General features: G+C 42.9%; 1 protein-coding gene across 1 annotated transcript in view; it reads right to left on the minus strand.

Moving 5' to 3' along the window:
* MAGI1 (membrane associated guanylate kinase, WW and PDZ domain containing 1) overlaps positions 1-22,458 on the minus strand; it is a 283,263-nt gene that overhangs the window by 79,168 nt on the left and 181,637 nt on the right. The window contains exon 3 of the mRNA XM_058813185.1: positions 5,088-5,207. Within this exon, the coding sequence (XP_058669168.1) occupies positions 5,088-5,207 (120 nt within the window). The remainder of the gene's footprint in view (positions 1-5,087; positions 5,208-22,458) is intronic.

Consider the following 22,458-nt stretch of genomic DNA (forward strand, 5'->3'; position numbering starts at 1 on the left):
GCAATTGCCTTGAGGAAATTCAGAGTATCCAGGCAACCAGGAGGAGGCTGCAGATGCAGCAGCTGGATTGGAAGGAAAACAGGCAATGAAGGGGAGCTCAGAGAAATTAACCCACAATATTTACATTTGCTTGAAACAGGAGATTCTCTGTCAATTTTTGTGGTTATTAATGATGAGGTTAAGTGAAAGATCAGTTTAAGTTTCTTGTTAAATAAGTCAAACTGTTACAAACTGCACATTTCAAATAGGTCTGAAATTTAACATATACTCCCATTAATGTCCTAAAGGCAGTGGCAGCACGGGAGAAAGTCACCCACAGAAGAAATCACTCTTACTTATTCTGATTTTTGCTGTGTTATCACTAGGTGTTGCCACATGCTATTGTTAGCACTCATGTACAAGTGTATTCAAGCACATTTAAGGCTTGGAAAAATCCTAAACCAAAGCAATGATACTAAAAGTAATAAACAAACAGTACAACCTTGCTAGCATGGAACAAGGGGTTGCCTTTTTTTCTCTACCAGTGGTTTAAAAAATAACAAGACAAAAAGCAAGCAAAGTATTAAGAGCCAAAGACAGAAGAGGAATCATTCTGCAGCGCACAGATATTAGTGTGTGGATATTCAGTGTGACACAATATAACAGTGCTAAAGAAGCCATTATGATTTACTGAGACAATCTCTAAGTCTAGAGACAAAAATCAGTGGATCTGATTAAACAGAACATGTTGTTCACCTGCAAGGGCATCCCCAGCATCTGCCACCCTTCCTCTCCCATCTTCCCCTCACATTCTGCCTGCCACAGGCTCAGCTCTCATTTCCAGGTGGGCCTGAGCTGGTGACACCCACAGGCTGTGAAGGCACCAGCAAAAATAATCCACCCATTTTGCTGAAGCAGCTGGGGTCGTGTGGCTGCTGCAGAGAAGCCCAAGGAGAGCCAGCACATCAGATAAATTAGGCTAAGGCATCTTGATTTGAAGCATGCTGCTGAATACACCTCTCTACTTGGGCTGAAATTCAAACTGCACTATTAATGTAATTTATTACAATCATTAAGTACCACAATTGGAGACCCTGTCTACAGCAGATAGTTTTATACACTTGGAGAGTGTTAGCAAGTCACCCCATTACATCTCAGTCATGAGACTAATGCAGATTACTTATTACTTCTCTTGGCAATCACATAACACTTGTCCTGAGAATGAAAGATGATGCCTTGACAATAATACCCTATAATGTAATAACCCTTCACATGTTATAGAGTGCAGCACTTTTTCTTTTGAGGATCACTAAGCGCTGGGCAGGCATTCACTCACACAGCCTCACCAAACCCTGGTGATGCAGCCATCCCCATTCACAAAGCATCCCCCTGCCCATGTCCCTGTGTGCCTCTGCACAGCTCCCCTCTGCAGGGCTGAGTGCCTGAATGCAGCACAGCCCTCCAGAACACCCTGGCTTCCCCTCTCCCCCTCCTATTCCAAGCAGCAGATAGCTGCAGGCACAGGGGATCTGCTGAATTATTAATGAGGAGAGAAGTAAGTGTTGTTTTAATATTCTTCAGGCCAGTAACCTGAAGTACAGAGCAGCTACCTGATCTGCCCAGGGCCACTCAGCAGCTGGGGAGAAAAAAAAAGGAATAAAATCTGGAAGCGGTGGCTGTGCTCAAAAGAGCCCTCCCTTGGGGTGCCTGTGAGAGCCTGCAATTCAAATGCAGAAGTAATTGCTAAATAATTAGTAACCTACACAATTACTTCCATGCATCCATCAGTATTTTCTGCCCTGAAGGAACAGTCAATAAATGCCTGAGACTACAATTACAGTGATTTCCTATCCACCAGAAGGCCTAGACGATGTGCAGCCTAAAAAGAATTTTCCTTCCTAATGAGTATTGTCAATGGGAATTTCTAATTGGCTTGAGAGGGTTGTGTGCAGCACACACGTGGGGCAAAATCACCAATACTGGGGCAGCACCACAGCTCTGGGCAGGCCTTCCAGTCCAGCTGCTGGATTCATGTGATCAGCATACAGCTTTCATCAGGGGAGGAAAAATAATGTTTCTGGGCTTTACAGTTAAAAATCAGGATGTTAAAACCCAAACTGAAAACTCCAGGAATTAAGGTTCGCCAATGCCTCCTCCCACCTGATTACATTTTTTGAAGCCTTTTGGGTGCAGAACACACCCAAAAGATGAGAGGTGACCAAAACAGCAGCTGCCATGCCTGCTCTGCCTTCACTGGGATGTGAATCAAAAGCTGCCCAGAGGAACCTATTTGGAGTGCACCAGAAGAAATAATAATGGCATTACAAAGCCCTGCAGGTCAGCAACACCTCTTTTCTCCTGTCAGCTTGCACTTTCTCTTTGCAATTAGAGCACTTTCAAAACCCAGGTTGTTCTTTGAAAACCTGACACACTCTCCTACTTTTTTTTATGGTTTCCAACTCTTCTCTTCTGCTTGTTCTTTATTCTTTCCAAATCAATAGTATCTGTATCAGCATCAAAGTCCTGTGTATTACCCCTCTTCTGATGCCTCTCTGTTTTCTAATCTTTCTCCCCAGAATTCTCTTCAGTAGCTGTTATTAAATGTTTCTGTTGCCTCTTCTTCACTGAGATTTTTCCCAGTGACAGAATCCAGGTGACTTTATGTCCACCTTCTGCACAACCACGTGATGCTTACAAGGCCAGAAGGGTCCTTGGGACCACAGTGACCCCATCACTCTGCTTGAGCTACATGAGCTTGGGCTGCTACACAAAAACTTCCCCATTGCTCATCCCTATTGTCCATTTCATAGCATCCCTCTTCCTTCATCTCTGAACCACTTGAGAGCATTAAATCACAAGCAACCCCACCTCTTCAATTGTTCTGATTTCTACTCAGCACAGCAGGTAGAACTAGAAGATTATTTTCTTGTGTTGGGTTTTATTTTTCTGGTTTAGAACAGGCCACCACTGATCAAAAATACAGCCAAATTTATCATGGTGGAACACTTATTAAAAAAAATATGGCAGCAAAATGCAGCAAAAAAAAAGTGATAATTAAAATATCTAAGACTGTAAAGCTGGACAATAACAGAGACTTGGCCATTAAAAGTTGAACTTGCATTGTGGTTTGGGTTTTTTGGCAGATTTTTTTTTTTTATAGACAAAATAGCTTGCAATGGCAGCATCAAGTCTGAATCATCTCATCTTCCAAGATCTAATCAAGATCAACACTGTCTTGATCAATACAGCTGTAAAATAAGATTTCCCAAAAAAAGTACAACAAAGCCATTAAAGAAATCTCAGAAGGCAGCAAAATAATTTCTTTAAGCCATAAGTGAAAAATGAACTCTATTTATTTCACATTACGATCAAATAGTAATGTGTCTTGATGCATATGTGCACACATGCATCATCATTATTTGCTTTATTTTTATTGATTTTTCCTTCCATGGGCCAGCACTCCAGAACCACAATGCACCAGCATCACTGATGTCAACAGGCAAAGAGGCTTCTCAGCACTTCTGACAAATTATTCCTTTAAAGTTCAGGCACTTCTGTCACCCGCAGAAATGAAATACACATTAGACTTATGAGAAATCATCCTTATCTCCAGCAGCTGAAAAGAGCAAGCCATGAAACCCAAACAGCTGAGCTGCTGCTGCACATAATCACATAAGCAATAAAATGACCGTGTTCTAACTGTCCCAGGTGGGTTCAGCATTTCCTGAGAACTAATTCCCAGCATGTCCCAGGAGCCAGCTTACAGACACTTACCTATTTTGTCTTTCCAAGGGGAAAGGTCACTAGAACAAACAGATCAGGAAGCAATGGCGAGGCCTTTCAGCTGATCTATTTCAAGCACCACGACAAAGAAAACTAATTTGGTGTTATAATTAGAAACACAGAGAGGAAAAAGCTCATTTTGGAGAAGAGCTGCTGCTGGAACGTTAGCATTGGTGCTGATGGAGCTAATCAGCTCAGAGAAGTGGAAGAGTGAAACCAAATTATACATTTAGCATCTTCATGCAAACCAGGTTGCAGCTGGGAGTGAGCATAAGGTTTAAAGGTGCCCTCAAAAAGGAGTTTTTAAAGAAGTAGACAAACAGTATTTCAGGAGTCTTTCTTCAGACCCTGAACACCAAAGCCACATGTCACAATTTCTTCTGCTCATGTTTGATGAGCAGAAATTCAATTTTCAAAGAATTTTGGCTAGTTGTATATAGTCTGTATTTTTAAATGTATTCCATATTTCTTATTATAAAGAATAATTAAAATAAGGGTGCAAGGATAGGGCTTTTTCAATCTCTCAGATTTACAGAAAGAACCATTAAACTTCTTTCAAATGGAAATATGAAATGACTGAAGTACACTGGAAGGACTTTCAAACCTGTAAAGTATTTCTTTTCATTGTCTTGTCAAGAGGTACATTTGAATGTTCTCCTGAGGGAAAAAACCCCAACCCACTCCAAAAAGAGTTTTTAATTTAAAGGAGCTACAGACTGCAGATTTAGTTACACAAATCTGATTGTGTACCTAAAAATGGCCAATTTGCCTTGCATTTCTCTGGAGCTGTTTTTGCTCTCACCCTGGTGACATTTCAGTGCCCCTTGGCTGTCTCAGTCTGCTGTTTGCAAAGTTGTGCTGTAAAAAAGGATCAACACAATGACCCAAGTTATAAGCAATTATCCAAGAATAAGGAAAAAAAACCCAAAAGCAGTGCATGATGCATAGCTGCATAGTGACACACAACTGGGTGATGAAGGAAGTGTATTTAGGGAAGAGACAAGGAAAGAGAAAGAACAGGAGGAAAGAAAAACTGAACAAGGAGATGAGCCCTAGTGGACACAAAGGATAAATGCACACTGCCCCAGTATGTTACAGGATTATATATTGGATTTTCCTGGCCTACTGTTGATCTTTTCAGGCAGTTAACTTGAAGGCAGAAGATAAAAGCACAACAAAACTGGAATTCCCTCTCTCATGTTCCAGAGAAAAGGGAAGCAGAGCACTGGGATGGAAACAAGATCCTAACTTGACTGAGAGTGATGCAAATGTGGTGTCCCACTGTGGGTATCTGGAGTGCTCTTTCACTGCCCCTGGCTCCATACCTTCATAAGTTCCTACTTCCAGAAGGGTCCCACTTTGCTCCAGCTCCCGGAATTCCTCCACAGTCAGAAAGTTATAGTCCACACCAGGCACTTCTCCTTCTCTCGGAGGGCGGGTTGTGCCTGAAAGGAAAATCAGAACATTAGCAGAATTGCTTTCTTATCAAGAGTTAAGAAATAAGCAACAAATTTTCACAAAGATACACAAAGGAGTATCTGTAAAACACAGTTCTGGGAGCTACAAGGGTCAAAAGAAGTTTGAAGTTAGGACCCCATGTGAAAACAAGACACGGATTTCAGGTTGAACCAGTGGCACCAATTAGAACAAAACAACTGAGGGATGTTTCTTGTGTTCTCAGAAAGACACTGGCAAAGAAACCTCTCATCTCTGTGTCCAGAAACACAGCTGGAAAAGTTTGGTACTGGGAATATGCCAGCAATTACTTTCTACTGTTAGCACTGTCTCTCATACTTCACTAAAACTGCAATCTGTATTACCAGACAAGGCAACTATTTTCCAGGTTCCATTACTTCTGTATCACTAGCTCACCAAATGTTCTCTCACATCATAAACATAATTTCTCCCTTGTTTCTTCTTACTGTTTTATCTCTATTCATGCTATTATTTTTTATTCAGCATTAAAAAGTAGCATGAGATGGTTTTGATGCACCATGCACACATGCTTACTGAAGAGACAACCTGACAACTCCTCTCACAGAAGCTCACCTACAAGCTGGTCCCAGTTCAGGAATATTTTGAGCAATAAGTCACACTCAGTCTGTCTCCTCAGCACTCAACAATTTCTCTAGTGCCCATGGAGAACTGGCTCTGATCACTGCCACTCTGCCACTCTGAAACTCTTGTCCCTTCTGGCCCATTTACAGCACTCTGAAGCACAGTGTAAGATGAGTCATTTCATGACTTTTTTCCTAAGATGACTTGGGATGCTGCATTTTCGGTCACTGAGCACAGCTTCATTGATAAGGATCCATTTCTGTTCAACAGCCTTTATTTTCCATCACTCTGGATTCTGTACATCTGAGATTAAATACAAATGACAGATTTACAGATGGTACAGGAAACTGAATTTTGGAAGGAAGACCAGAGTTACAGAGTTGGAGGTGTCTGAATGCTGTGGCTGAAACCAGTCTGCTGGCTTGGGAATAACTTCAGAGACATGGAAGCCATACCTAACATTTAACAAAGCATAATTTCTCACTTCTGAGGGACTCTTCTGGCCCCTGGGCAGTGTCTTCTCAGTGCATACAATTTTTTTAAACCCTTTATAAAAGGACAGAAGAAAGAATAAAGAAGCTGAGCTTCTGAAAACTAATTGGGAAGATTCCAGTTCTCAGAAGTTGAAAGAGCATAAATTTACCATGCCTGCATCTGGCAAATGTCTTCCTCAAGTGCCAGGAAAGCGGAAAGTCTGCTTATCTCCTATTCATCTGAGAGACTGCTCAAGAGGTCAGTCTTGACAGAGTGACACCCTTGAAAGACTGTCACTAGAATAATTTCCTTGATTGACATCCACTTTCTCTAACATCCTCCATTTCTTGTTTCAAAATAGAAACTCTCTTTTTTATTATTTACCATCAGCCTTCAGAGAGTCTATAAATTCCTGTGCTTTTTTCCATCATTCCTCCTCTTGGAGCTGTATGAATGGGTGAAGGAAGGATAAAAAGTAAGGAAGGAGATGGAAATAGTGATGGATATCTGTATCCTGCTAGCAGAATTACTCTTTCCTATTTGAAAAAGGACTCAGTCCTGCATTTTTTGTATTTCTGAATGCTTATAGTAATGCCACAGCAATATTTACTGGGTAGATTGTATCAGAAGACAATTTTCTTTCACAGATCTAGTCCAGAGGAATGCAGGAGCTGCACCTTGTGCCCCTCTCTCCCCATGCTGGTGCTTCCATCCCAACAGAGGGATGGAAAGGCAGAGAGGCTCACTCAGATCCCTCCCTGGCACACCAGGAGCAGGGAGCACACACCCAGCAGCCAGGATGATCAGAGCCCAATCCACATCTCCTCCCTGAGCACTGAGTTGCCACTGAGGCTGTGAGGACCCTCCCCAGGGCATCGTGTCTGGTGGCCACTGCCACATTGCCCTAAACCTGGCTGGGAGTGGGAAGCAAGAAGGATCACCACACCAATACCTCTGACCAGTGGTTTGCTGTAGCTGCCCTATGCCCAGAGCACAATGGAAGTGAGAATCTCTAGCACTGCTCATCAATCAGGCAAACGTCACCCCCAGCCATGTGAGCCAAATGACAAAGATTGGGACTGTGTTTTCCCAATAACTGCTAACACATTGATGAGACACAAAGATCAGGATTGCTTTCACCTTATCTTTTAAAACCTCTCCTTCTCTTTATCTTCCCACAGAGCATATTTATTAACCATTTTTTCCTTCCTTCTGAATTTTTATAGCGGTGAAATTGCAGTCAGCAGTTTACTAGTGCTGGCTGCCTATTTGACATGACAATTATATCTCTGCCATAATTCCTCTGAGCCACTTTAATGGATCTATTTGTTTCATCTCAGTGTTCTTAATTTCCTGAATATGTTCAAGTCAAAAAAAACCCCGCAGCTGTGCCTGCAACACACCCAGAAAGCATTAGGAAAGTCACCACAGAAAAGGATAACATTGCATCACAGAGATAACATTTGTCACCTCAGCTGGTCCTCAGCAGCAAACCCGGGGAAAATAAAAACTGCACTGGCTGGGATATCTTATCTGGGCGAAGAGGAAAAAAAACCCAGCAAGTTTCCATGTTGCTGTCTGGAGCAGAGATTGCTTGCAGATGCTCGGGCTGCTCTCCTGCTCTCCACATCTGAGCAAGCGTTAGGCAGGCAGGCAGGGGGAAGGGAGAGCCCGCCTCCGCTCCTCTGCGAGCAGAATGACAGGCTGCCGGCTGGACACACGCCTGGCAGATGGCATTTCAAAGAGTTTCCATGAACCATCTGGGATGTGTACAATGATTACAAACCACACTTACAACAAAGCCAGAAGGGCTGCTTCGCAGGGAGGGTGGGGGGAGAGGGCGGGCGGCAAGGAAAGGGGGGAGAGAAGAAAGCCAAGAGGCACAAACTCTGACTTTTCTCACTTTTCCCAGGATAACACTGGGAATCATCGGCACCTTCCAGCCAGAGCCCTCTCACAGCCTGGAACAACTGCTCCAAGGCTGTGTGTGCACTGAGCACAGGCCAGCGGCATCACAGCCTGCTGGCCACCACTGCAGCTCTCTGCTGATAAACTCCCATCGTAATTAAGTCTCCCACCACTAGCATGGCTTAATTATGTACAAAAGCAAAGTGTGTCTGTCCTCCTTCCTCCCTTGAATTGCATTTCAACATCCTTTCCACAGGATGGCCTTCAGTGAAGGGGATGACTACTTTTTATCAGAGCTAATAGCAGGTCAGACCACTGCTAATGGCAGAATAAATTGAGCACAATGAGAGCTGTATTTAGCCCAAACAAAAGATAAGATACACCACTCCAGAAGATGAGCCAATCATATTTAAATATGTTTAGTTGCCTGCCTTGTTTGCATTGAAATATTAAGTGGCATGAAATCTTATTTCCTTTAGGTACCAATTTAGCTAATTAATTTGAGCCATGTCCATTGTGTTACTACCTCAGAATTGCTAATGCTGCAACAAGGAACTGGAGGGGAAACTGAGTGGCTACCAACTCTTTCTGCACATTTAATGGTTCATAAGCTTTCAGTCTGATTTGGCTAGCATATCCCACAGCATACACAGCGAGTTAGATACATTACATTCCCAGGGAAATTCCTCAAATTTCCTGTAACCACAGAAGACTTAAGAAAACAAAAGCATAAGGCTACTGGTAGCGTTGCAATTTTTACTTTCTTTTGTGGGCTGGGGAAGTAAAACTACATCTAACATGAAATGTTTGCCCAGCTGTTGGTTTGGTTATCGCCCCCCAAGCTATCTGCATCCCAGTTTATTCATGTATCCCTAATGCTTGTGCCACAGGAGAGGGATTTCCTCATGGGCTGGAGACCCCACCTGAGAAACTGCTTCTAGACACAGGTGAGTTTGCCCAAGGAGAGCTCAGTGCTGTACCTGAACTAATTAGAGCTTGTGCACACATGCTTAGAATAACTGGGCTGTGGCTCAGATGTACTGATGACTATCAGCTACTCTGCTGAATAATTTAAGTGCCCATTTAACAGACAAATAGCTTCTGCTGTTGTGCTGCCTATCAACCATGCTGACACTCACCCAACACGAGCCTCAATTATACCATGGCCAGACTGTTAATATATAGCTCAGGGGCTGTTTAGTTCTTTATCAATCTACCAGGCCTTCAAGTTAAGCTGTTAATATTCACTGATGCCCTGCTGCTAAATTAATCAGTCTTGCTTATTGTAATCTAAAAATAAGACTTAATGGGGCTGCAGTCACTTCAATTGCTTCCATGTAAAAAGAAAAACGTTCTTGGGCAGTAATGCTGTTAGTGTGCACCAAAACCAGCCCCTAGCAAGTAATTTGGAAATCACCATTTCAAGTTCAGAATACCTACAAGTCCCATTTGCAAAGCAGCAATTTCTGCAAGCTCCTTCTCCAGCTCCACTGGCTGGCAGTGACAATCTGGTGAGCCACCAAAATACATCTCATCAAACCACAAGCCATTTGCTCCTCATCTCCACTGGCCAGCATCTCTTAAAATGACAGATAATGTGGGAGCTGTACACTCAAAGTAATGATAAGAGTTGCTACAACCATATTTTATACAGGCTCAAGCCACTGGTGGCCAGCAGCAGTGGTGGAACTGCAGTAAATAAGGTTTTAATGTGAAGTGTGCAGGGATCCTCCTGACTCAGGAGGCTGCAAGGCCAAGTGCTGCTGTGGGAGCTTTGGGAAGGCTGGGCTGGGAGGAAGGCAAAGTGCTGCTTTTCCCATTGTTCTAAAAATTTGGTATTTTTGTTCATTCAGCAAGAAGAGACTGCTCTCATCACCTACACGGAAAAATCCTTCAGCTGCTAAAGAAGAAACACATTAGGAAAAGCAGCCCCTTTTCCCTCCCACTGTGTTTGGAGGTCACCTTCTTGCCTCTCATCTCAGGGTAATTTGGAGAGCCTGCTTTGGCTCTCCTGCATCTGTCACCTATGGTGCCAGATAACTGGAAGGCAGAACAAACTTCCCAGATCTGCTAATAGCAAATGGAGGAGGGAAAAGACAGAGACAGCCTGGTCTGACTCCACAAGAGGGAACCTGATCAGCAGCCAAGCTCCAGCAGAACTTATCAGCAGCACAGCACTAAAAACAGCCTTATCCACATTCACAAAAATAACGTGTAACCTGTCTGCAAGAAGACACTGTACACAGAACTGCCTTATCTTACTGACTTCTGGGGTCACTCAAACTAAGAATACCTTATTTTTACCCCAACAGAAGTAAAAGGAATTGTGTTTGGATGTTGTTGTGCAATCCATTATGCACTGTAACCCCATGTACCTGTGGTGAGGGGTCACTCATAGTTGTAACTACATAAAATATGGGCATTTCAGACAGGCCCAATCTGTTACAAACCAAACATGCTCAGCTTATAAATACAATTTTCTCCTGAAACTCAAAACTCAGGCAGCCCATTCTAGGATTTTAAATTCAGTCCATCCCTTCTCCAGCCAGCAATAAACCCCAAAAACGTGACAAGCATTCAAGGTGTCTTGGTGGAGGAGTAGAAATTCAACCCAAAGAAGAATGTGTCTGCCATCAGAAATTAACTCCCTGCCCTGCTAATGATGCACACACAGGAACAGATGCTGATTGACTCTTCCTGGCCACACACACAACTGCAGGAATAAAAGCAAATGTCTGTCACTGTGGTCAGCAGGAACAACTGATTAAACCCAGAAAAGAGCTGACCAAGACAAAGTGCCTTTCTACAGACATGCTTCAGAGAGAAATGCATTTCATGGCTGCTGTCTACAGCAATTTTTCTTCCATGGAGGAGATGGAAGGGAAGCTCCTTCTCCCACCTGCCTTTCCAGCACGTGGCCAGAGAAGGATCCCAGAGCAGCAGCTTGTGAGGAGCCCCTGTTGCTCAGCAGGCTGTACCAGCCATGCCCACAGGAGCTGGCAGGCTGACCCTCAGCACACAGAGAGGATTCTCTCCCTCTCTCTCAGCTGCTGTGTCCAGCCCATCTCCCTAAATTTCCCTGCCCTTCCCCAACAGAGGCAGGGACTGCCCCGAGCCTCCCTGGAGAAGTGATTCAGCCAAGGCACACAGCACAGCTCAGATTGTGTAAACCCTCCAGGGCAGCAAGTTATTTTTGTCCTTTATAAATCTATTTTTGGTATTTCAGTGGCCTTCCCAGCCACCAAATAAGAACACAGATAATCTTCAACACATTTATCCTCGGAGCGCTCTGAGGTAGAGAATGTGGGTTTGTTTCTGGTTAATAGCACAAGACCAGCCAAACCCAGGCTCTCAGAGGACTCCAGGAACCTAATTCTGGAGAAATCAATGGGATTTAGGAAACCCTACAGATCAGGATCAGGGCCTAACAGATTAAAAGGGACAAAAATAACTGGCCACAGTGTTGGGGCTTTGCAGGCTCATCTGTGTGTGTTGTGAAACATCAGGGCAAGGCCAGGCACAGCCAGTTCAGCATGTTCACTCCCCACTGCAATATCATTAAAAAAACCTGATAATTACCTGATGACAAGAAGTAAGGGTATAAATCCTGCCACACTCCCCCAAAAAGCCACTTTAAAAAGATTTGTTTAAGGATCTATGCCAAATATTCCAACAGAGCATCACCCCCCAACCCAAGGTCCACCAGTGGTTCCACTGCCATGTGGCACCTATGCAGTCACAGCCTCTTCATGTGTCCTTAGAGCATTCATTTGCTTTCTCCTGAGCAAAGAAAAGAGTATTCTAGCACCAAATAAAGCATAAATAATAAATATTCTCGGGTTCACAATAGCAGCAGCTCTAGATCCCTTTCTTTGAGTGATTGCTGTTACCTCACAGACACCTGCAGCCAAATCCCTCTTATTTCCCACGAGGTGGGACACCCACCAAGAAGATTAAACTTCATGAACTAATGAGTTTGCCATTAATCCCGTGTTCCTGGAGTCCAACAGCATGACATCCACTAATTTAAATCGTGAACTGCTGATGAAAAAGCAAACTATGTACCTCCTTGGCAAGAATACCTTAGCTGTAGCTATGCACAGTTCTATTCATTCTAATATATGGATTAGTGTAATAAAGTGTAATTTTATAAATCAATAAAGCTGTAGTAATGAGATTGCACTGTAATGTTCTGCTTCTAAATACTGGCACAGAAATGAATGAAAATTGCCATTTGTCTAAGTGTGGATGCAACTTACAGCTAGTGAAATTAGCTGACAGTAAATTAACAAGGTGATTATATACATGAACTTATATTCCATTTCTCTCACATATACATTTTTAGAAGCTTAGATAATTCTGCAGCCATGGCACACAATTTTATTCCAAAAGGTCCACTTTTCATCTTTGTAAAAATTACCATAGTTTCTTTCAGTAGAAATGTCTGTCTTGGGAAAGGTTGTCGGAGGGTGGTAAATTAAATACATACAGTGGCTAATTACAGAGCATCCTGAGTAGCTGGTTATTTTTAATCCTGCAGATCATTCACTCTGGGCTATTTCCACCCAAGCCTGCATTTCAATCTCCATCTCAATCTTTTGGGCCCAGCAGACTGGACCAGGTGAATTCCTCAACAGCACCACTACACAAGCTGACACCACTATTGGAATTAAAAAAATGTAATTATTTTCTTTAAAGCTGGATACCAAAACCTTTTTTAATTACACAAAACAAGATCACCTGTTTTCTATTCTACTTCAAGGCTTCAGACATGCCCCTAAGATCAAATACCATCATTAAGCCCATAATAAATGGCATTTCCAACACAGACTGAACACCTGCAGTATTTCAATTCAGCTTTTATTCAAAAACAATGCTTGCTTTTCACATCTGCATACATATGTGCACATATATCCATGAAGATATATTCTGCACTTAAAAGCCAGAGTACTAAATTTCAGTTTATTTGATGTCCAACAGCTCAGCTGCCTCAACAGAGATTTTTTACTTCCTTTTGCTGTTTGTATGGCTGAGATACAACACAATGTGGATCATCCCTGTTTGGATGTGATATAAAAGTCCTTCTTTTGACTTTAAATGCCCTTGCAGCAGACCTCTAATTTGTAGTTAAAAGTAAGTAAAACACCTCACTTAACAGCAGGAAGATCAGTTCATTAGTCTAATCTCTGTAAAATTCCACCACAGAAAGAAAGAGTCATAGAAAACATACTGGTGTTTTGCCTCAAATTTGTTTCAGTGACCACATCCAGTCTACTGAGAAGAAAGTAGAGAGGTTTCTACTTTCTAGAAACCTGGCAGATGGCATTTGAGAGGTTTTCTTCCTCATTAAAAAAAAAACCTAAACAAAAAAACCCCAGCAGAACAAACACACCCCACTACCACCACCCCCATTCCACCACGCATCCACAGGACACCAGTATAGTTATTAAAAGCAGTCTTTTCCCCTGAACAACATACACTGCAAGCACTGTCTCCATGGAATACCTTCTCCCCTAGCCCAGAGCCATGAAACGCTATAAAACTAATGGACTTTGAACTGTGAGAGCCTCATCACACTCTAGGAGAGTCAGTCTCCCGTGGCTCCTCAAGTTTTGGCTCTGCCCACTCATCAACCCTTGGTTCAGATTGTTCTTTTCCCCTCACAAATCTTCCCTGGCCTTTGCTTAAGCAGTTTTCCAGCTTCATATTCAATACTGACTGAAAATTGCAAATGCCTGTGCTATAGCAAGGAGGATGCCGACTATAGAAATGTAATGCACTCCTGTAACCATATGGATGCACTTGCTGTGAAACTCAAGGGAAGGACCAGAACAGACAGCAAATGTACCCAGCAATATGCACATTTAGGCACTATTCCCTACAGATCCTGTCCCTCAATTTTACCTGTTCTTAACTGCTACCAATTCCTGCACTTTTTTTTAGTAGCTCTGTATGCAAGGCATGCTTTAGTTCTTCATGATTGCTATCGCTTCAGCTGGTTGAAAGCATTCTCCTGGTTCACCTTCTGTGAGGCTGATTAGATAACAGCTCAAGATGCTGAAAAAATGCCAAACATTGAGAAGCTGATTGGTGTTTGAGTTTCAGATTCATCCCTATTGATAACTGGAATGTTAAAATGTAAAAGAAATCAAATACATACATTTAAAATCTTTTCTTACCTGACTGAAATAAAACCTGTTACAATGTTTTGTTATTTACAGTTCCTTTGCTACAAATTCCAAATCCACCAGCTCTAACACAGAAAGAACTTGTAATTTTCTAAGTGCAATAGAATACTAAAGAAAATTCAAGTTCCAATACATTCTCCTCACTTTTAATTAAAACATTTCCTGGTACAGCAGAAGCATGCTGGTTAGGTAGTGCATAACTCTGCATCTGTGCAGTCCAAAATTAACTGTCATGTTATTGATAATGTATACAAGCCTCTCCATTGATTTTATTGCTGTTCCTGTTGTACACAAACAATAAAAACCTCGCCTACAAATCCTGTCATCACCTAGGAGTTTCATAGGACACACTCTCACAGGGCGCTTTACTCTGCCTTGCTGAAGCCAAGAAACACCCCTATAAAATAATCCAGTGCTTGGTTAAATGATCTTTGCTTCATTTCCTCTGATTACCTCCAGTTCTACCTTCTCTCTGGTAAATGTCCCTGTGCACTCGTTTACAGCTCTGCCTTCACACAAAACAATCACTCCATCACATTACACACTCCATCACTTTATTAGCTCCTTGCAAATCATTTTCTGCAAGTGCCCCAATTTCAAATGCCATTTTAAATTCATCTGCTGCTTTATCAATGCCCTGCTGGTGCTGACTGGGCAGCAGACACCACCAGATGCCCCAGGGAGCTGTGACACCAGCAGCTCCAGCTTTCACTGCGGTGAGTGATTCCAGAGCATCTCCAGGTCCCCACCACCACTGGTTTGAGTCCAACATAAATAAACAGCACACAACAATTATCCTCATGCAACTGTCTGGCAGCCCAAACAAATGAGCTGTTCTTTGTCTTGCCTCCAATTCCCTGCAAAAGAAAAACACCACCAGGTTTTAGCTGGCAGTTGTGTTGGCATCACAGGGAGGAAAAGGAAGAAATCCTCAACACCCCAATTACCTGCTCAGCTTAGACATGGCTGGTGGAGGGTACTGTGATCTGAGGTGCTGAGAAGACAGTTTCCCCAGAAATCTGATTTCTCATGCTGCTGGATCACTGCATGCCTGGGAAATGAATGCCTGGAAGCACACAATCAGATGCAGGCTTCAGAAAAACCCTGAGATGATTTTTCTCTCAGAAGTGTCTGTATGTTATTTGACTTAGAGGACAGCCGAGTGATTACCAGACATAGACTGCTCTTTTCTTCAGCACAAGAGTATCATATGACAGATAAGACCTTATTAAAAAAAATAAAGTTTAGATTTAAACTCCAGCGCTTATTTTCAAAGTGTGAAGCATTTATCCTTTGACAGCTGTGTTGAGTCCTTCAGAGGAGAGATGCAGGTGAAACCACTCTGGCAGACAGATGCTGGTACAGAACTGATAATGGGACTTGCTGCAAATCACCTGCTCAGTTCAAAGCACACAAGGATGCCAATTGTTTCAAGACCCATTTCCCTGATTGGTGTTAAACACATGCTCAAGCTTTTGCAGGGTAACAGCCTTGGGGCAATAAATGTTTTGTGGGGAAAAAAGGAAAAATGAAAAAAATATTGTCTTTTCATTCTGAGTCAGGACACTGCTGATTTAAGGTGCTCCTTACTGCTGCCCACAGCACTGGTGAAGGTGACAGGGCTGGAGAGAGACAGGGGTTCCATCTCACAGCACCATTTTTAAAAGAAATATTCTCTCATCCTGTCAAGGATGAGTTGCAAAAAGGCAAAAGAAAATAAGTGAGAAATCCCTGCTATCTCTGCCACTGTGGATGAGGGTGACCGAAGCCCAACAAATGAGACATCATTTCATTGGAGGCATTTTAAATATAAAATAAAACGAACACCCCAATCTTCCACCATACATCAAAAAACCCAGAGCAGGTCCCATTTATCAGCACATTTGCCTTCAAAATACCCCCAGCAAGGTGGGGAGATGACACTGTGCCCGTTTCCCCGATGGGTTCTGGAGGCACGGCACAGCCAAGCTGGCAGCCCGAGCCCAGAGCCGATTAGGAGGGAAGCAGCAGAAGGTCACTGGTGTCCCACAGCTCTGTGGCCAGCACACAATGTTTGGGAGTTAAGAGCATTACTGCTCTGGGATGCTGATCTGTGCAGATAAACGTGACAGGCCTTGGTGATGGCTTCATCACAGGGAACTGCTGACTCAATAGTCAGGCATAATGGCAAGAGCTGTTTATGTGCATACATTGAAAAACAACAGATGACTTCTGCAGCAAAACACATGGGGAAAATTCTTTCTCCAGGCAATACAAAAGAGGCAAAGTAGCTAAAGCATTTTCCCACAGTGACTGTGCAGTAAAGTAAATTAGGGCTCTGAACAGCAACCATCCATTATCCCATGTATTTTAGCAATTCTGAGATTAATAACTGGAAAGGGCCAATAGAACAGTGTTAGAAGAAAACACACATCCTTTTGATGAACTGCCACTCACTCCTTTCAGATCACTTCATACCTCAACAGAAAATCTGAAGTTTGAAACATTCACTACAGCATTTTTTCTACCACTATTGCCATTTAAATTCTGCTTTACACTTTCTAGATGAATGAATCACATTAATTATTTCTTTTTTCCCCTCTGACTGTTCAGCCAAATTAGGCTACTTCCAGAGTTGAAGGGGAAAACGCAATCATTAACGCTTCCAAACACCCATTTGGCAGAACAACATGCAGGAGGGAAGACATTCCTGTGAGCTGTGAGAAATCATTGTCTATCACACAAATACCACCTTCTCTTTTATTGTTGTAGCTGTCTTTCACCTATACAAATTTTACTTGAGACAGGATAAGACTGTAAACAAGTGTATTTGAAAATCACAACTCTGAGACAACCTTCAAAACAAATCAAAAGTTATTAACACTTGTGTTGGGAGCCAATTCTACTAGGTTGGAATTGTAAAACCTGTAGCTTGGAGAGATTCATTCATCTCTCCTCTAACTCTTACCATTTCTTCCCAGCCCTCCATCAGAGACCACAACACCGTTATTCTGAGAGCTGAAGCTGATTTCCTGGATCATTTTACTCAATGGGAAATCTCATTTATTATTGAAAATAACAGAAACTTGACCTTCCCTGGAGACTTTTACAGAAGTTCAAATTGGAGGTGAATTTGTCCAACCTGCATAATGCAAGTCAATTCCTCCCAGGGTAAAGCAGCTTTCAAAGGGAACAAGGCTGGTGGAATTGACCCTTTTGTGCATAATTAATGCAACCATTGATCAGCCACAGCTTGGATTAGGAATTTTTTTGAAAGATAAATGCACAGCGATGAATTCACACACTTTTAAAAAGTCAAACTTCAAGAAACATGCTTTGATCAATGAGAGGCTCTTGCTACCACACCTAAGCAGGTATTTCCCATCCATGGCACACAGATCAGGGTCACTCAGAAGGAATCTTCACAGCAGACAGTGGCAGCTGTGACTCTTGCTGCCCATACAGCCTCTCTAATGGACAAGTGAGTGATTTCCTGGTTTATTCCCCACCTGGTGTGTGCAAACCATTCCCAGATTCCCATTAGGATCAGTGGGAGCATGGAGAGTGTGGCCATGAGCAGACACAATGAAAGCTCAGCTGCTGAAAGTATCCACAGGCTACCTGGGGCACTATTCCATGACCTTTAGCTTACCCTTCTCATCTCATTGGAAACCATGGCTACAAGTTACCACAATGTGTGAATTTACAAATAATAATGAATTAATCTAGAGTGGTATCTCTGCTAGTCAGGTAGCAATGGTCACAATATTTGTAGAACTGGATTTATAAAGCTGCTTATTCTCAGACATCCAGTGCTTGCTTTTCTTCCTCCCAGGCCTAACAGTAGTGCAGAGGAAAGTGAGTAGTTTATTTTGTATACTCTGTGTTACATAGGCCACTAACTTTGTGGACTGCTGATGGCACCTGTTTACATACTGACATCCTATTTTCCCATACACCATTCTCATGGAAAGGACTTCAGATTCCCAGGATGATATTTAAGTGCCTAGGTAAAAATTATAGCACTTACAGGTGGATTTTGAGAGAGCCCAACATCAAAAGTTCAAGTTTGCAGGAGGACTGCCTCTGCACTAGCTGCTACAAGTGGTCAGTGGTTTTGAAACCATGAAGAGCAAAAAAATAACACTCCCTATCACATCTTTCATGGATGGTGCTTAGGCAAAGCTGCTCCTGCCTTCAGGTAGAGGAATGGATTAAATTACCTCCTTCAAGGTCTCCTCTAAAGTTTGAAAATCACAGGTGCTGGCAACACTGTAATCATGTAGCAGAATTTTCAAGAGGACAATGCTGTTGTAAATTATGTCAGAGCTGTAAGGTGTGCGGGTAGAAGAGGATTTTTCTTTTCAAAGGTATCCAAGCCAACTCATTCATCTGTTTAGAGCAGGCCTCTTTCAAATGAGTTTTTACAAAGTGCAATCTATGCTGCAGTCACTTGAGGACAGAGCTCAGCAGCCAAGTATTTATGGCTTTGTTAGGGCAGGTGCTGCATCTTACCAAGGGCAAGAGATCATGTGTCTGGATTATGAGCAACACTCAGCTTCAAGTCCTGCCAAGGACCTTTACACACCTGTGATCAGCACAGACAGAGCCACACTCTCAGCTACAGAATATCTGAGTTGGGACTGATCATCGAGTCCAGCTCCTGGCCCTGCTCAGGACACCCCAACAACCCCACAGTGTGCCTGAGAGCATTGTCCAGACACAAACTCTTCCCAGCAGGGCTGGGAGAGGAATGATGATGGAGGAGGGATGGAGGAGGGTGCAGGGTGGGACTCAGTGCTGGAGCAGCACTGTTCCACCCAGCCTGGCTCTGCACACTCCAGGATTGTATTTAATAATTGGAATAAATAAATTTTATATCTATATATATCATTATACAATTGTTCTATATAGAACTGTTATGTATTGTCATATATAACTCTATAATCAATATGTTCATTTTGAATAATTACAGATGATCAATAAGGACAAGCCCTTCACTGCAGCAGCTCCGGTTACCGACAGGGACCCTGCTGACCCTCCCCACTCCCCAGCCAGACCAGCTTTCCTCCCTGTTCCACCCCAGCATTCCCAGGGCACAGTCCCGGGGGGCTCACAGAGCCCTTTATTCACAGGAACACAGGAACAGCCAATTCCCTGCCCTGTAACTCGGGTTTTACACCCTGCAGCTCCCGGCCACCGCCGCCTCCCCCGCTCCAGGACCCCGATGATCCCCCCGTCCCCAGTCACCTGCAGCCCGGTGAGCCTCACATCTCCACGGGCAGCCTTACATAACCTCCCCCTGCAGATTAAAGGTTTAAAAGTTTGCGTTCCCACTCAGATAAGCAGCGCTGGCTCCCAGCCCCTGCTCACCTCCGAGCTGCCCTCCCCGAGCCCCTGCACATCCCCACCTCCCAAAGGGATATTCCATACCATGGAACACCTTTCCTTTCCTTTCTCATACCACTTCATACAATTCCCCCCTCTCTCACAAGCAGGGTTTCAGTCCCTCTCTTGGACAAAAATAGGTGAGATCATAAGTAAAAAAATGTCTGTTTTTTGTATCACTTCACTTATGTCAGATTTGCTCCCAACACATCAAAATTTTTGGAGCGTGTTAGCTGTTAAACCTCTGCTAAATTAGATTTCTCTCTTCCTCAGCTGCCTCTACCCCACAGCGAAGGCAGGGGACAACCTCTGTTTCTCCTGGAGACTGACATTGCATCATTACAGGTGTTCCTGGTACCCTTGGCCCACAGGCAGCACATCCACAAGAGTAAAGTTACTCTATCTTTCAAATGAGTAGCTGGGACCTTGGAATAAAGTCCCAACCTTCTCACCAAAGATGGATGAAAAGTTCAGATGGGGACACCCTTCCCACACTGGACATAAAGTCACTTCTGTCTCCTTTTTTCAGGTAGTGATGGCTACAGAAGACACCAGTTGCTGCACCCTCATGATCTGTCTCAAGATAAACTTCTTGTCACCAGCAAAGGAAATGGAAGGCCAAATCTGTCACACAGACTGCACTGATACATCTTCAGGTGAGAAGCAGGACTCATTTGTCAGGTCATCCAGACATGAAGGTGTTCCTGTTCCTAGTGGTTGAAGCCTGAAAGGTTATTTTTTTTTTTCTGCTTGGAGAACCTGAAGGAAGGGCAAAGCTGGTTCCTTCCCTCTCTGAGAGCTAGCTTGGTTCACATGCTAAGATTAAAGAGCAGAATTTGTAAAGGTTTGCATGATGGGTTCATACCTCAATTAGCAAAGTGCAAGAGAGCAGAAGAGTTATACTCATCACAAAAAAAGAAAAAAAGTTTAAAAAGTTTTCATCACTCACCAAGACCTTCCTAGGGCAATTTTCTAACTCTTCTACAGCACAGTCCCTCCCTTACTCTGTGCACATCCTGACTTTGTCAATGCTGATTTGTGCTGTAGAAGTGAGCCTGGTTTGCAGGGGTCACTCATTTCCTACACCCCTTGCTCAGGAGTGGAAAGAGTTTGTCATCAGACAGCAAAGTACTAAAGACTTGTCAACACTCTCTGGGCAACAACCTTATACAAAGTCTTGTATGAAAATTTTCCTGCCCTTGCCCCTCTCCTTGTGCATCTCTCAAAGGACATGCAAATAGTTAATACTCAATTGCCTTGATAAAATTACACATCTCCACTGCTCTGCATGTTTCACCTCTCGGCTCAGTGAAAACAAGCAAGACATCATTGCTGGAGTCTAGGTGCCTGCAAACATACAAATAAGGAGCAGTAGAGCAGAACAGGAATGCATTACCCTTTCAAAGCTCTGCTGACACATGGGTCTGGGCTTCATTATCACCTCTGGAGTTTACAGCAGTATATGCTATAATTAGGAGTGTGTCAGAACTCGGAGAGAGCACTGCAATCATCACTGGTCTCTGCTGGCATGAATATGATAAGCAGCAGAGCATGAGGCAGAACTTCTATCCGAGTTCTTAAACAAGGATGAACTCTCACCCTCTTCTCCTGCTTAAAAAAGATCATATGGAATGTTTTAAAGAAATCAGGCTGGTTCATTCTGCAGAAAGCCTTGGTTAATGCCAACCTCCTGGCTTTAATTCATGATGTTGCAAACAGGGCAAGGGGTAACAGGAGGGAGAGCAGACTGCAGTGAGAAAAAGGGTTCAAAAAGGGTTCAAAAAGTGTTCCAAAACCACTAAAAACTTAAAGAAAATCAATTGCAAAAAGCTGACCTCTCACATGTCAAGAACAATTTTCATAAAGGATTAAATGTGTATTAAAGGTTTTTATACAACTGTACTAATAGATTGTTAAATATGTATACTCAGATGTCTCCTGGAGTAGAACAGCTCTGCAGGAGTCATTCCTCACCCTTAAATATTCACAACATTTTGGCAGACTTGCTAAAACTGGAGCCCACATATTTTATTTTTTTTTCTTTTTTTGAAGCAACCTGCAAATCATTCTGTGCTTGTGCATTATTGATATTTTCATAGCTGCCTGCTAGCTTCAGGTGCTTAATAGCTTTGCCAAAGTGCATTAAACCCCAGTTTGTAACAAGCTTTTACACAACTGACATCCCAAAGAGGAATTTTTTTATGGGTTTCTTTAACTGCTTAAAGGCTGATTGCACACACTTATCTCTCACCACTGGAAGGACTATAAAGCTAAAGTGAGATTTTATATCCCTATTTCAGGACACTAAAAGCATGGTGCTGTAATAGAAATGCTGACATTATTCAGTTATGGTGGTGCAACCTCTCCACCATAATTATGTACAGTTGGAGATAAGCCCTGCTGATTCAGGAGAAATCTCTGATTGGGCTGGAAGATGGGGAAGTGCTGGATAATCTGTTTCCTGAGTGGCAACAGCAGGCCTAAAGAGCATCCACAGAGGAGCAGAGTTGGTGAGGAAACAACAACAGAGTCCAATCATGACTCCTCAGAGATGCTCTTACTCTTTTTGTTGTTCATGTGATTGCAAGAGACCTAAAGGATTCACTCAGGACTTGTCCTAAAGGGACATGGTGACATTAATCTGGAGGAGTGAGAAACACCAATGGCTGGGAAAGGTTTGATTACATGATTGGGACCCAGT

This window comes from Ammospiza caudacuta, chromosome 12 (genome assembly GCF_027887145.1).
Source record: "Ammospiza caudacuta isolate bAmmCau1 chromosome 12, bAmmCau1.pri, whole genome shotgun sequence".
Lineage (NCBI taxonomy): Eukaryota > Metazoa > Chordata > Aves > Passeriformes > Passerellidae > Ammospiza > Ammospiza caudacuta.